Below are 17,307 nucleotides of genomic sequence, written 5' to 3' on the forward strand. Positions count from 1 at the left end.
AAGACTGAAACTGATTTAGTTCTGTAAAAAATACAGCTTAAAAATTTTGATTTGCTTCTCATATGATGTAACAGCATTACAAGTAACATCATAAACCTATTTTAGAGATGGCCAGTGTCACAACCAATCATTTCATAGTCCAGTCAAGAAAAAACTCATAGAAAAATAAATTCCTATGTGTTCTCCATGAGAACAGGCAGTGCTGGAAAGAGGTAAGAGAGAAAGAAACAAACAAACAAACAAAAAAACAAGTTACAGCACTGCAACTACGTAACCTTTTGCCTGATCGTCTCAAAGTGTGTTTTTCTACATTCATCTAACCTGATTAGTTTTGTTCAGATAAAAGAGCTTTACATCCATAACTCTGCAGTTAAAAAGCTCAAAATAAAAAGGAGTGTAAATATAAAAAAATATAAATGTATTATTAATATATATTAATATATTAAATAAATATAACACGTAAAAAAAGATGTGTCAGACCAGGGAGGACATAGTGGGGAAACCCCAGAATGAAAGTGAAAGCCTTGTTTTGTAGTTTCCTGCTATAACTACCAACAGTAACGACAAATTACAGACTTTTTCTTCAAAGCACTGCATGAAACATTAACAAGCTACTAATTAAGCTTTTACTCAGAGTCTCTTTGCTTTAGTGTTAACTTCAGTGATCTGAGTCCAAAACCTCTGACTCGCTGATCTATAAATGTCCTTTTAAATAATTCAGAGATAGCCTTTGTTTTCCTCTGTCAAAGTTCAGCTACGTTGAAACCTCTTTCTATGCATTAATGACAACCAAGTGTAGCCAGTGGAAAGAGAATGTAATGATGTAGAAAAATACAGCAAGTAGGATCTTGATTACTATGTAAAAGAAACAAAACGTTCTTGTTTCTGGCTTTGCTTTTACATATCCCTGTACACTGCTTCTGCTACAGGCTAACCTTTCCTCCACATCCCACACGGGTTTCTTTTGTTTGTATGAAAGAAATGGTATCACCTTAGGTAATGCGCTGCTACAACAGTCAGCAACCAAGCATGGCTAACCATGACCCACTAATGAAACGAAGCAGAAGCTGAGCTGCACTTGCCTGTATTACCATTAAATTACAATCGGACAGGTTAACATGTGACACTAATTGGGCACCTTATTCCTTGTGCAGTGCAGCATTAACACGTAGGCAGTAGCAGCACCCAAGGCAGAGCATGCCACCATTGATGAAACCACCCATGGTGCTTGCAGACCTGGGCCCAAAGTGCCACTTTGTTACAGGCTCCTGCCCTCCCACGGGGACTCGGATGGCCCAATAAGAAACACCTGCGGAGATCTTAACAGCAAGAACTGCCCCCAGCAGAACCAAGGTATTTATTTCCCTTCTGTACCACTGGCTTCCCTGCTGTACCGCTGGCTTCCCTGCTTCATGCATGAGGAACAAATAAAAATCCATCACCAGGGCCTGCACAGAAACCAGCACAGCATCTCATGAATCTATCAACTGAGAACATACTTGAGTATTTTTTATTACAACACATTAAGCTAAAAATCAATAGATTCACTTACAGAAGCAAATTTAATATTTCAACTAATCAAGAGAAAGTAAAATTTTTCTGAAAAGAAGTGACATTTCATTATAGGATTCAGTTGTAAAGTCACTGGCAGAAATTTTTCAATGCGCCAATTAAACAGTAACTCAGGGAAGTTGTAAAATAAAAAAATACAAAGCAATATTGCATATTTCCAGTTTCCTCACCCGTAAATGAAAACATCTATGAATCCTTGGCAGTAAAAACAGAGCATCCGCACAATGGCTCTAACAGTACTGCCACATCTTTGATCTTTCCTTGTCAAACACTTCTACATTATTTTTCCCAAAGATATAACGTGCTATTTTCTCCACAATCAACAGTTTGTTTTTTTCTCCTTTGGAGAGAAGCAGAAGTGGCATTTTGAAAACTTCAATTTGCTGAAACATAATAGCACCGCAGAGCTCTGTTGTTCTTCACATTTATTCCCACTTACGGTAGAAAGATGGAACTGCAGTAGTTTCACTGTTGTCAATCAAAAAGTAAATAAACAATGTTTCTGTTGACTGCTATATAATAAGATATGGCATCTCTACTATTGAACTGATTTTTAGTACAAATTTCTCTCTCAGATGTGAAACTTCAGAAATAGTTTAATCGCTTTGGAATACCACTATGCAATCACACGTGCGAGCCTTGCAATGGCACACGTATCAATTAATTTGATGAAAAAAATTAATAAAGCATTTCACTGTACATTATGCACACAGAGGACTGAATTACTGCCAGAATGTGTGTGAATGTGACAGAACTAGGGCTGATGGTTTTAAACTAAGAAGAAAGGCTTAGATAAGACACCAGGAAGGTGTTCTACACTATAAGGGCAGTAAGGTGCTGGCACAGCTGCCCAGAGAGCTGTATGCCCCGTCCCTGGAGGTGTTCACAGCCAGCTGGACAGAGCCCTGGGCAGCTTCAGCTGGTGAAAGGCACCCTGCCCGTGCCATGGGGCTGGAACTAGATTAACTTTAAGGTCACTTCCAACTTCAACCATTCTGTAATTCTACGAACGCAAAAAAGAAACGCTTGTACCTGATTTGCTGTCTATGTACACTTTTTCTTTCCTGAGGAATACCACTTTCCAGGCATTCTTTAGATTGTAAATGTGGTAGTTACCAGTTCTCTCTGCAGGAGATAAACACCCTTTTATTTGTATTTGTATGGAATCCCATCTTCTAACAGACATGCCAGCCTTTCATTGGCACAATCTAGTTTCATCCCATCTTCCTCTTAATTCACTAACCTTGTATAAGAAACTCTGACTTTCTAATCAGAAGTCTAACAGAGCCTAAGCTTGCAGGATATACTTTGTTTTATGGATTATATTTGAGGATGTAAAACAGTTGGAGAAAAAAAGATTGATATTTAGAAATCTATTAGCAGTAGTGGAAGTGATATTTAAGCTTGTCTGTGGGAAACGCTATACTGGAAATGCTCGCTTGTAGTTAAAACAGCTGTACATTAAGAATTTGTTCTTATTCAAGCCTTTGGTCTCGTAACTGGAAATATCCACAGAGACAAGCCAGACAGGTACCTGCACCATTACCTCAGTTACTTAAAATTTAGGACACTGTTTCTATATGCAATCCGCTGGCACTCTTAAAGCAATTCAAAGACCCAGTGAGGCACCTGCCAGGCTCCGCTCTCAGAGGTTCTCAGATTGCCCTTGTGGAATGAGCTGTCTTCCACAATCTACACAGAGAGCCTGTGGGGCATATGATGGCTGAAATTACCCTCCTTTATGGGTATTACAATCAGACAGGATATTACCCACAACCCTTTTTCCTTTGTAAACTGATATCCTGCATAATTATCTCATTTGATATTTCTTCTACCTTCTGTGTTATTGTTTGCAGGCCTATTCTTTTCCATTTATCTAAATTTAATCTGCATTTGCCTTTTACTAGCCCTAAAACAGCACAGCACCTCTCAATACAAGGATTTTTGCCAACTGCTTTCCTCCAATCTTATCAGTATCTGACATTTAAAATATTTCTCATTCGTGATGCTCACTATGTGCCTTCTATATATTATAAAGAAAGGTCTCCAAGACAATTTCCTAGTCAAAGAATTACCCTGCTATATCATCTCTCACCCTTTGCAACTTCAACATCTTGATTTATTCATAAGTAATTTATTTTAAAGAGATTATCTTCTGCATTTTGCAAAAGTACTACAAGTTCTAGCTCATTTATCAAGTTCAACTTCATTTGTTCAGTTTAGACTCAAAATCACTCACCTCTAAAAATCTTCACAAATTTAGATCTACTCAGCCTATAAATTGTTAAAAGCAATTTGCTTTCTCTATCCCCTTTAGCTTTATCTTGGCTGTTCTTATGATACCTTTAACCAATGAACTACTAAGAAATGCTTCAAGATGACCTAAAAGAGTTTGCACAAATACCTTTACCTTTATCATTTCATTCAATTTGAACTAATTTTAATATGGTATGGTTTTTATGATTTTATACAGAAATCATTTTTTGTATGTACTCTTGATTATTATCTGTTCTACTCCCTTTATTTCATTTGCCTGCAGTACCTACAAAAGCCTCTGGTTTCATGCAGAAAAAAGAAGACAAAAAACAGATTTCCAAAATGAGAACAGCTTAATCAATGACAAATATTACATGAAAAGAAGTTTTGAAGGAAATAATAAAGATCCACAGATTTAGGGCAGTGCTTTCTCTGAGAAGACAGTATATACAACAATTGCCCTAAATTGCCTAAAACTCTGGGAAGCCTGAGCACATTTGTTATACTGTTTAAGTATTGTATTGTAATCAAAAGAAAATGCAAATGCACTGATGGAAACCAAGCATAAGCTTGTCTGCATCAAAAGAAAAACAGTCTCTGCTTCAACTCAAGCACAGGACCTGGTCCCATAAAGAGGAGTTAGCAAAGTATACTCAGTTACTCACAGGAAAGTCTATACTCTTTGTATGGAGAGGTACATACAAAACAGGCTTCACAAATTATAACACCGTAACAGCTGCAGCAATGCATTCAAGATTTTAAAAGCATCATGGACAAATCATCCCTCTCCTGCAAGACGATTTTTGTGGAACGTAAGAAAGCAAAACAAAAAACACTGCCAGCCTCAAATCACTTGTATTGGAGCCAGAATATTCTCAGACATACAAGCCTGCAAAAGAAAAACATGAGCAAGATGATGTGGGCTACAACAAAATATGACTTGCACCACAACACAATAAATTTGGCAGCTTTACACTGACTTGTTCTGCTGTTCCACCATGACAAGTACTGGGGGGGGGGGGGGGGAAGGTGTAAGGGGAGAGAAACAAAGCAACGCAGATGAAAAATATCTGAAAGGTTTGTGCTTCTGTGCTCACTGCTAAAAGGAACCTCTCATTCTGAGAATCTTTCCCCGCAGTTTTTAGTTGGTAGTGAGCAATAACTTCGAGGTTCAGAGACAGAGCTTAACCCTTCTGTTTCACAGTCTCTTCAATATGGAGCTATTTGCATATTAACATACGTAATTCTAATAATGACACAAGCTGCATGTCCTAATGTTTACATTATCATTGTTTATTTCCATACCACTGGGGAAAGGAAAGCTGCTGTAAGTATGATCTGCACTTTGAAAATCTGATTTTCTGTATGACTGTACTTCTCTGAACAGCATCGTGTACATGGTCAGTTGAGTATTGTAAAACATAAAATAATCCAGAGAAGTAAGGAAGTAAATGAATTTAGTGTGAAGGAATGCTGGGAAGAAAAAAAAAAAAAAAAACAAATGAAAACAAAGGTGTGATAACACATATTAGCTACTTCTGGTTTCAAATCTCATTATTTATCAATTGAAACAAAACCAGAAAGTTCAAACAGACCATCCTTACTGTGCTAAAGAATAGCTGGTTGGTTAATTTCACACATACAATGACAGAAGTACTTCAACCAAAATCAGTGATGAAGTCATGCTGATTCTCCAGTATCATCTCCATGTCTTCCAGCGTGCCTTAGCATAGCTTCCAGGAGGATCTGTTCCATGATCTTTCCTGGCACAGACTGACAGGTCGGTAGTTCCCAAGGTCATTCTTTTTTACTCTCCTTAAAAATGGGTGTGATGCTGCCTTTTTTCCAGCCAACAGCAACTTCATCTGATTGTGACAACTTTTCAAATATCATTGAGAGTGGCTTGCAACTACATCACCTAATTCCTCAGGACTCTGGGATGTGTTGCATTGGGACCCATAGACTTGTGAATGTTCAGGTTCCTCTGGAGGTCACAAGCCTGATCTTCACTTACAGTAAAAGGGATGTTGTTTCCACAGTCCTGTCCTACCAAATCATACATTTGAGGACTGTGTGGTGAGCAGCTATCAGAGAAGACCGAGGTAAAAATGCTGTTAAGTACCTCAGCCTTTTCTTTGTCTGTTGTCTCCAGCTTGCCCGTATCACTCATTAGGGGAGGCATGCCCTCCTGAACTTTCCTTTTCTGTTTGAGGTACCTGTGGAAGTCATTCTTGTTCTTCTTGTCATCCCATGCCAAGTTTAGTTCAAGCTGGGCCTTGGCTTTCTCAACCCCATCCCTACACAGCCTAGCAGCTTCCTTATACTCTTCCCACGCTACCTGTCTCTGTTTCCACTGCCTGTGCATTTTCCTCTTGCTCTTCAGTTTGACCAGTTTGTTCCTGGTTTGGCCATGCTGGTCTCTTGCCTTCATTTCCTGACTTGCTACACCTGGGGATGGAGAGCTCTTGTGTGCAAAGGAAAGTTTCCTTAAAGATTTGCCAGATCTGCTCTGCCCTTATCCACGAGGACAGTTTCCCAGGGTGTTTTGCTGACTAACTCTGAAGAGCAGGAAGTTAGCTTTCCTAATGTTTAGCTTCCTCTTCTAACCTGTTACTCTGAACCTTTGCAATTCACGTAGTCAGTTTTGTTGATTTTCTTCTTCGCTCTCTTTAAATTTGAATAAATGACTCAGAATAATCTATAACGTCTTACATTTTATAGACATCCCTGAGAACACCAGTGTTTCTCAGTTTGTTACTCACAGATGCTTAGTTTAAGCCAACAATGGCATATTTATTCTCAATATATACCATACACTCCATTAAAAAAAAAATCCATACTGTCCCATTACCTGAAACCTACTGCAAAATGACTTAAAAGGAAAAAAACAACAACAAACCACTCTTCTAAATAAATATTTCAGTGGCAAAAAGTGTTTTCTGAAAGAGGACTCACATCTTTGGAAGGTCTTAATGGAAAGAAAGATGTTTTCCCATATTTTTGGTGTTATGAGGAAATCAGTCATTTACCAAAGTAAACATTAAACAGGAAATAAGTAAATAAAATATACTGAGAGTGGAGTATTGAAAGTGTTGTATAGTGCAGCAAGGTTGCAGCCATGGGAAAAGATAGGGAGGAAGAACTAACTGGTACACTGAATGTTAATATTATTGACTGAAATTAAGCTGTATTCAATCAGCAACAGCAGAGGCTCTGAAGCATCCAACTGTACGATTTCCTGATGAACACAATATATGATGCAGTTTTATATATCTTTGAGAACCAGCTGTATTTCAGAGTGCTGACTGCCTTTACTGTACAATGGCAGAAACCAGATAAATTCAGGTTAGATAGGACTTCCACCAACCCATCTAGTCCAAACTCCTGCTCGAGGCAAGGGTCAATTCAAGGATGAGCCAGGCTGCTCAAGGCCTTTTCCAGTTAAATTCTGAAAATCTCCACCTCACAATCTCTCTAGGCAACCTGCTACTGCTGCGCCCAAACAACCTCACCCTGACACTGTTTCCCACACATCCGACTGGGATTTTTCCTCTTCCGCTTCACTGTGCAGATCTGAGATGTCTGTTCATCTGATTTTCTGAAACCTCACTTGAAGTGATAGAAGACAGCAATTCAACCACCCCATTGTCTTCTCTTGTTCAGACCAATCAGACCCACCTTCTTTAACCTTTCCAAATACAGCAGATAACTGACCCTTCCTCACAACCCCTGCCTCTTGCACTGACACCAGAGCAGCGTTCAGTTATGATCTTAAAAATGCTTCATGTGACAGCTAGGCTGTAGCTAACACAACCCAGGCTATGGTTGGCCTCTGTTTGCCACCAGGACCCCAGGGCCCTTTCCTGCAGAGCCGCTGCATGGAAAGGCCAGGGAGATCTCTGTCCAATAGCAAAACCAGCATCTTGCTTCTCTTAAATTTCATGAGCTTCCTTTGTCAGCACTTGTTTTTCTAAGCTCTTAGAGAAACGAGGCATTATCATACTAATTTTCTATCACTAAGAAAGAAATCATAAGAAATAGAGGGCTTCAAAATTTGCAGTATGTTCAATTTTTACAATACTCATTAAAAGCACTTTTTTTTTCTTAAACAGCTAATATAGAAGTAAATAGAAAGCTTAAAAATATATAATCTACAGTCAATGACTTCTTATTTTAACCTGTCCAGAAGGCTTAATTTATCCTATGCTTAGCAAGAAAAAACTTGGATTGCTTTTCTAAAAAAACGACTACAAGCTGATGTAACAAAAGATGTCCAAAAAAACAACAACTTGACAGTCCAAAACAAAGCATCAGTTATTCTATCTTACTGGCAGTAACAACAGAAAACTGCAGAGGTAATCTTCTTAATTCTGTGAACTTCTTTGGAACACTCCAGACTTCAGAAAGAACAAATTTGTTAACTGAATTCATGGGCATAATCATGAGAAAAAGCAAAACAGGGACTATCTGATCCAGGAGAACACAGTGAATTTGTAAAATTATAGTTAACATTTTGTTCTTATGGACAGCAACTGTGGCAGCATACAAAATCACCGCTTCATTTTCACAATGCTCATGCACATTTCCTAGTTGGTATTCTTTCTCTGTTTACACCACCAGTTCCTAAGCCTACTGTTTCAACATTTTCTAACTTTCAATTAGTTCAGTGAACTCTCTTCTCCAGCACCTCCCTCATCTTCACAGGCTACCAGCTGAGCACTTAGGGCAGTTTGCTACTTTTTAGGAGTTTTTCTTGCTGCTGACACTAGTCCAGAATTTTGTTGATGAATATATTCACATCATTGCTTAAGAGACCAGGTCAAACAAATGCACCTTGAACTAGAAAAGGCAGTGAGATGCATTATCACTCCAAGTTCTGTGGGGATCACTTCAAATGCCAGCCTGCCCTTCTCGAAACTCTATTGCTGCAGAGAATTAACTTGCATTTCTAAGGACAGAAAACACAGCCCAAAATCCTGTGCCAGATAACTTTTCGTATACCCCACACCGTATCGCACACCAGTCTTATGAGGAGTGGCTGAGGGAACAGGGATTTTTTGACTGGAGAAGAGGAGATTCAGGGGAGACGTTATCGCTCTCTGCAACTACCTAAAGGAAAGTTGTGGTGAGGTGGGACTCGGCCTCTTCTCCTACATAACTAGCAATAGGACTAGAGGGAATGGCCTCAAGTTGCACCAAGGGAGGGTCAGATTGGATGTCAGAAAAAACTCCAAAAGAATGGTCAGACACTGGAAAGGGCTGTCCAGGAAGTGGTGGAGTCACTGTCCTGGAGGTGTCCTGTTCAGATGTTGTACTGAGGGACATGGTTTAGTGGGAAATACTGGTGACAGGAGGACAGTTGGACTGCATGATCTGGGAGGTCTTTTCCAACCTTGGTGATTCTACGATTCTATGAGAGTACCTTGCAGATAAAAACTAAGATGTTGAATTTGACACAGCCCTTTTTAAAAATCTGTGCAGAGGAGAGGATTGAGTGGAAAAGGAGAACAGGTTCAGGCACAAGAAGGCATGATCTCAACAATTTAGGAAATCCCATGAGGAGACTGCACATCATCTTCTTGTACCAATAAACATGAGCAACAAAGCTTAAATTCTCACTCTGAGAAATTCACTTCAGATTTCCTAATGATCAGTCCTACTTTTTAAGTGTTTGTGTTCCCATTTATAGACTTCTGCATAACACACAAATATAGGTTGTTCCTGAGAAAGAAACAAAATAAAGAAGAAAGAATTCCTTACTTGGCTTCTCAACTTGCAACAATGCCATCTCCAGTGATGTCTAGAGTGAGTTTCCTTTCCATCAAGAGGATGTGAAAAAAAAACTGTTGTAGTGTCCTACAAAACCCCATAAAATATTAGAGCTACCAGTTCTGTTTGGATACTATTAACAGTAATAAGTATGTATTAATATTCATTATATTTATTAATATTTAAGCCTATCCTAAAGACATGGTTTGAACTCAAGTAGAATATAGCACAGTCTTATCATAGCTTTGTGTATTTTAATTCAGAGTGACTCTGTTTAATGAAACGTAGCAACTCAGATTATCAGTTTTATCTTCCTCTTTCAGAGCCATCGAATCATATAAGTGTTATACTCCTTAACACTGCCTATTCTTAGTGGAAGCTGAAACAAAATCCTGTGGCTCTGAAAACTATTCCTCAGTTTTCAGAATAAAATAATTTCTGTCAGGCAAAACCCTGTTGATCTTTTACTATTACTTCGCTATAGTTTAAAAAATCATTTTCTCCCATCAATATTCCCCTCATTGCCCATGATAATTCTGTCAGCATATCTGGAGATGAAACAATCTTTCTTTTACATTGTATCTTGATAAGGTAAGCAAAGAACTTACCACTATTTTCCTTTATTTTACATGCCTTTGCTCAATCCAGTAACTGCCACTTAGAGATTGAAATAATTTGTCTTCAGTGTAATCAACCAGAACCATCCACTGACTGGTAAAACTCACGCTTCCTTTTCCTCAGGAATGTATCTCTCCTGAGGTTCTATGGCTGGCTGTCTCTGCCTTTTTCATGGTTGCACCCAATCCATTTCTCTTAAAAACAACCGCTGTTTTTTTTCTGAGATACATCACTTTTAAATAAGGAAGCTTCAAAAGATGGCAGATGTGCTTGTTTCTGTGCCTGCACATTTAAGCTTTTGTTATGTTCTGTCCTATTTTATAACCTACAGCCAAAGCTCAGTCAGTCCTTCCTGTGCTGATTCTCTTTCATCCTTTTCCTGCACTATTCCTTCAAACTGTCATTGGAAGTGCATAAATCCTTAATCACAGTAAAATCATTAATAAAACTATTAACATTAACTAAGCATCTTCTCAAGACTGGTCCTGGAGCAGCTCCACCAGCACTACACTGCCAACCCAACAGACCACCATGCCCCAGGAACCCCCTAATCGCTGAGAACAATGGTTAAACTGTATTGACAACTCATTTTCTGGATAATGCCATCGAAAGAACTGCAAAGACATTACCAAGTAAGCTGCTATTTGCTTCATGCTGAAGGCGTGATATCCCTACGTTTTACTCAGTTGCAGTTCTTTTCACATAAAATTAGCCAACAGGACAAGAAATAGAAAGAGGAGATCAGCAGCAGAAGCAACACTCAGTTTATGTCTTCACTAGCTGTACTCACGAAAGAATCTCTGTTAATATTTAGGAAAGTCCACCAAGTAGAGCTTTGTGTAACTGGAGCACCAGTATGCAATTTCTGGCTGTCAGCAGGCACAGAAAGAAATGTATTGCGTGTATTTTGCAGAAAGACCATACACAGTGCATTGCTGCTGGGACATAAGTCAGAATAGCAATTGAGTGGATGGAGAAAGTTGGACCAACCCTGCTCTTAAACTGTGAAGACTCTGAAGAGCTGTATTCATACAATGAGCTTCATGACTTTACTTTCTGATCAGAGGAGAGAGCAGCTTTGGGATCACCAATTGGTAGTAGGTGTCATTATCATCCAGGAAGAAAGATACGCCAGCTTCAGAGAATAAGCTACCAGCTTCTTCTAACTTAAGTAGTGCTCTACAAAAAGCATCTCTTTCACCAATTCATGTTTTTGCACTCTCTTTTTCAAAAACACTGCTTTCGTAAATTGTGGTCCTTCCCTTCAGTAACCACCTGCAGAGGTTTATCTTGCTGAAGGAATCACAAGTCTGTGGTCCAGCCTGCTTCTTAGACATGATTTCATCCCCTATGTCTTGACAAGGGCCAACTGGCCAACTTTCAAGAGTTTCAGCTCTTGAAAACATTGCAATAAATTCTCTGATAAGCTGACTGCATTTCTAAAGTAAAAGTGGGTAGATTTGTACCTGGAGGGTCTACTGGTTTAGATTTGATCAGTGAAATTAATCTGGGGCAATTACCCACTGCTGGGCCTCTGCCTGGTAGCACTCTGCTCTGCTTCCTCATGTTCTAAGTTAAAAGCGTATTTGCTGAGGGAAAATAACACAGTTGGGCAAATAATAGCTTAGAATCAAAGTGCAGTCCTGCAGTGTGGGCGGTAAGTTTAGCAACCTCAGCAATCAGCAATACTGTTATCAGGTTTAATAAAATCACAGGTAATGGCTACAGAGCTGCAGATCAGAGTACAGAGCTCGATTTTTGCTCGATAGAAAGACTGCTTTAACCACAGCAGCAAATTCCTCATAAGCAAACTTTAAACTTTCAGGAATTTTCCACTGTACTTAGAGCACAGAAACAAAATAGTAAGAACACTATTTCCAAAGTACTCTTGTAATCTTTAAATATATTCTATTAAATAGAACAATTCTATTTTGAACAAAGTAGTATTTATTATGCAACTTTTTAATAACTACTCTTAAAATACTAAAAATAAAAGGGCAGTAATTAATCTTTATTTAAGTGGTAATTAAATGTGTTAAGAACGCAACATGAAACTAGTCATTAGCGCTACAGTAAAGGCTGTCAGAAGCTTCATTACTGATTAATAATGGAGAACACAATGTACTGAACAGCTTCCCCTCATCCTAGAAGCTACTAGGAACTGATCTGCAAAAACTTTCAATCCTAATAAACTGATGAAACAATATCATGGAATTTATAATTACAGGTTAGAGCATAACTAAGCTTTTGTTTTGACAAATCTCTATTTCAAAAGCAACAGATCATGTATGCAATGAAGACTTCTCATTCTGGAAACAGGTTTAAAACACTTTGCTGTTATGAATGCTATGAAATTAGTAACTTCGATTAAACACAACATTTGCATGATATATTTTCTTGCTTAACTTCATTCTTACCAAAAGAATACCAACAATCACCAACGAGAATAGATTTAACAAAGTCTGCCAGCCAATTCCAACTAATGTCAAGACTTTATTTTACTGATCAAGACAGTCGCACCTACAGAAACCTTCATAAAATCTGTTTTTCTAAGAGATATTTAATAAACATAACCAATTAAGATCCAAAGAAAGGTGGAAATCATGAATGCACACATATACAACAGCAAATACCAAGATAGCTACTTAAATGGTGTAAGATTAAAAAAAGTGAGCAAATGTATTGTGAAACTGTTCTTTAACATGTTTGAACCAATGCTATATTTAAGCAGTAAATTAAAATACTTTAATTCAGAAACAAAAAACAATTCTAAGAACTACCCTACATGAAATAAATTCCTTCAACACGTCGTTAAAGACCAGTCCTGTGGAAATAAAGTGAGACTTCATTGCTAAAGCGTATTTGACTTTCAAATCACTAATTCATCACCTGCTAACCGGAATAGCCATCATTTTTATGAGCTACTGAGCATACCGAAACTCACTGTTAGTCCAGAACAAGAGTGATCACAAACTTCCTGCAGTAACTCAAAGATTCTGCATCCTAAATTCTGTTCAAAGTGGCAACACACAAAACCTTTAACATCTATGAACAGGCACAGAATATTAAACTACTGGAGAAGAAAAATTCAACGCAGATCCCTGTAGCCAGGAAAACACTTTTTTTTCCATTCCTTCTAATCTAACCACTACCAGATACAGAGTTCAAAAACTTCAGGAGCAAATGCTTCTCATTCCTTTTGTATAATGAAGCACAGAGATCAAATCTATCAAGCGCTACCACTGACATCACTGAAAGCAAGACAGGAGGAGGAAGATAGGTAATTTCAGTTAATCTTACCAGTTCATCTATGTCTCAGAAACATGATAAATATTAATATATATAAATATTAATGAATTACTGCATATGAGGAAGAAAGACATAGAATAATAATCTTGAGCAGAGACATCAGTATTGCAGAACCTTTTCTCAGATTTGCCATCCACAGTCTTCATCATCAAAGACATTGCACAATTATCATCCTGTATGGTTCGGGAAAATCAAAACTTGTTTGCTATTGCAAATGTACACTTTGAAAAGGAGCTTTTCTCTGCAGTTTTTTAAATGTACATGAATTGAAACAGGAGTTTATGAGGACGAACGTGGCAGCTTATATGTTTATTATGAATATTTCAAAGACCTGATAACATTCCTATTCATCCTACTGAAAGCACACTAAAAATGCATTAGAAGTAATGCTGTAAAATAATGGCTCACTTTGAGTAATAAATCTTCACTGACAGAGGAATGTAGTGGTTTGGGGCATTCCTTAATGCGCATGTTTGGCAAGTAATGCTATATCTTAAAAGAAGACCTCAACTGTTAGGATCTTTGCAAGTGGGTCAATTATGTAACAAGAGAGACCAATTTATCACGTCTGAACTAAAAAGGTTACCAAGATTCTGCCTTATATATGTTCCATGATAAAGTTTGGTTCACAGTTCTTTTAACTGATGAGATCATTAGCAGCAGTGTATGAAAGACTGCTGGAGGAACAACAAAAGAAACCTGCACCAACAGTTCCAGAAGACCATGGTATACCTTCAGAATTCATACATTTCCTTTAGCAGTACCAGTTCTTAATGTGAATCATTACTCCCCACTACTGGTGCTGAAGATCTCTACGAAGCTGCATCAATTCCTTTGCTGTCAGGCAGCTGACATTTTCTAGAATCTCCAAGGAATCAGATAGGAGTCTCAATTTAAAAAGTTTATTGTTCTTGTTAACTGTGCATCATTTCCTAATTGAGAACCATGGAAGAGATTACTCTGAGACAAATGAGCTTGCTACTTCAAGATTATCTCTATCTCTACAAAAGAAACAAAGCAGTGGTGTGCAAATATATGCCCATATAAACACCTATAGCTCCAGAAATAAGCATTATTTTTGAGAGAGTACAGCCATGTGGAGTTAGCTCATTTAAATATGCCTATATATAATCTACACTCATTTAGCGGATAATAAGGTTTGTTTTCCCTAGGTGGTAACTGAAAGTTATTTCGAATATCCAGATCGCCTATTCTGTGGCAAATTTAACATTAAAAATGAGAACACAGCAGCAATATAAACTAGAAGGTCTAATATTAGCGTATTCAAATTAAATTTACATCAGATATTTATCAAGCACTGTACCACATATACACTATGAACAGCAAATATTAAGGAAAACATTACTGCACTTATATCTTGAACACTGAGCCAATCCCTACCATCATAGGAGGCAAGAGTAAAAATGCAGAAGGATATAACAAGTGTAAAGAGTGTTCACTGGAGATACTGAATGGCTTGGATACATGGAGCAATTAAATAGATTAACTCTTTGTAGCTTGGCATATGCAAGATTGGTATTATATGAAAGTGGATTAAAGTTGTGAATAGAGAATGACTGCTCACCCTCTCCTGATGTAAGGGTGAAAAAAAAAATCAAATTATTAGGTAATGGGTTTAAAAGAAATAAAATAATACCATGACTCATGGTGACAGTAAGGCTTTGCATGTTGGAAACTTAGTGGATAATCACTAAGGAATGTTCAGAAGGGAAGGTCCAAAGAACCTGCACAAACATGCAGCTGCAACTTGCAGCAGAGAAGCCTGTGAATGCAAAGAGCAGGAAATTGAATGCATACTTTGCATTTGTTCTGTTTTTGCACTCAGTCCTACAGTTTGATCCTGTCCTGTGCATGACATCACTCATTTTTCAGGATGAAAATTTTCCATTGCTGTCTGGCTGTGCAGGCTCTGCCTCCTCTCCTCAGGCTAGCAATCAGATGTGCATAGTAACCAGAAATGAAATGCAGCCAAATCTTGGAGAACACCTACCATCAGTCATTCAAGGCAAGGTTAAGCTCCCTGATTATCCCTGGGAAAGGAAGCTGAGGGAACTATCTCTTGAAAGACAGCACTGTGTAGAGCCAGCTCTAATGCTCAGTAAGAACAAAATAATCATTAGGCCCCTTAGGCCCCTTCACACTCTTTAAATATAGAAATAAAGGATCTTATCAGTGGTACCAAGACCACAAAAACGACATGGAACCTAATGGCAGCCCTCCACACTGATGACAAAAATGACATCTCAATGGAGGAGAGGTATTGTTTATAGAGGTGTAATTTACTAAAACAGATCATCCTCAATCCTAAAGACAATAAGGAGATTACAGTTAGTCTTGCAGACCATGTAAGTTCAGAATTGCAGGGTATCATTCTGTATTTCATATACATGGTTTAGTGCCTGTGGTAGCAATGGTAATGGGAGGATGGTTGGACTAGATGATCTTGTAGGTCCTTTCCAACCTTGTGATTCTATAATTCTATGATTCTTTCTATGTCTGCGCATTTTATTTACTTACACAAAGCATTTCAGGAGGCACGATTATGAATTGTTATCACCAAAAATATACAAGCTTTTTTGAGATGAAATTTCTTGTAATGCAAGGTGTTGTGCCAGAAACATCTTAAATAGTTTGATTATTAACCAAGCTGAATAATATATACATATATATATGTTGGTACTGGGAAGATGAAAAGCAAGTATCTGTTCTTTTGAAGCCATTTGAAAACAGTACAAAGGTTCTAGGTAGAGAAAGCAAGTATTTGCTCGGTACAGTTGGGAGTACTGTTCTTTAGTAATGTATTTAGGGATGGCACAGCAACACATTTGAGTTTTAGAAATTAAGTTTCATTTTGACGTAAAACAAGAGCAGGGCTTTTAAAATCAAGAGAAAGAAGAAAATGAACACCCTGAGGATCAGTGTTGCCAAGAGTCCAGGATAGATAATAATTACAAGTATTATTCAGAACATTTCAGCATTCCAAAACAAACACTGCATTTCCACATCCCATTGTAAAGAATGACGTTCTTATGTCCAGCTCTTTGTCCTAAGTAAAATCCCAATGACACTCACCTAAAATCAATCCATTATTTTTGTAAGACATTTTTGTTTGCAGGTGATATGATGATAACTAATTAGCAACTGATAATTAGGAATGTTAAACTACTATAGTTCAACTAAAATAAAAGAAACTGATATAAAAGACAAATGATTTTCCAGCAATTTATGATCTTTTTATAACAAATTCAGTAACTCTGGGAAAACAGTCTGTGCTTTTTACTTCAGTATTTCCCTTGTCAAGGTTTACCTGAAGAATTACAGAGTTCTAAAAATGGCTTTGTTTTGAAATGTCACTGATAAGGTAACCTAAAAAAAGAGAACATTTTGGTTCTAATAATTAAACCAGAATTAAAATTAATCAAAAGACTCCAGGAAAAAGTAAACTTCTTTGAAAAGTATGCAAGTGTAACTAGAAACAAACCCAGAATATTGTGAATAACAACAAAAAAATGCACTATTTCCAATTAGTTTTGCTGGAATTGTATTGATACACTTAAAGTTCTCTAAATCGAGACTTGAAGCATACAGAATAAAGTATACAGAAGTGAACTAGCTTAAAAAGCCTCTCTGCCCTACTTGTTATTCCTACCTTAATCTGTGCAAAAGGTCTGTCAAAGTTTCCAACGTAAAGAAGACCAACATTCTGGGTAAGAAGCCTAAAAGAAAAGGAAAAAATATTTTAAGATATCACTTTACATCCAT

General features: G+C 37.7%; 1 protein-coding gene across 3 annotated transcripts in view; it reads right to left on the minus strand.

The window, feature by feature from the left end:
- The window catches only part of RNGTT (RNA guanylyltransferase and 5'-phosphatase), a 186,301-nt gene that overhangs the window by 16,866 nt on the left and 152,128 nt on the right, over nucleotides 1-17,307 (minus strand). For all 3 annotated transcript variants that reach the window (XM_052678333.1, XM_052678325.1, XM_052678343.1), the window contains one exon: nucleotides 17,195-17,261. In XM_052678333.1, the coding sequence (XP_052534293.1) occupies nucleotides 17,195-17,261 (67 nt within the window). The remainder of the gene's footprint in view (nucleotides 1-17,194; nucleotides 17,262-17,307) is intronic.

The sequence above is a fragment of the Tympanuchus pallidicinctus genome, unplaced genomic scaffold (genome assembly GCF_026119805.1).
Source record: "Tympanuchus pallidicinctus isolate F22 unplaced genomic scaffold, pur_lepc_1.0 scaffold1, whole genome shotgun sequence".
Lineage (NCBI taxonomy): Eukaryota > Metazoa > Chordata > Aves > Galliformes > Phasianidae > Tympanuchus > Tympanuchus pallidicinctus.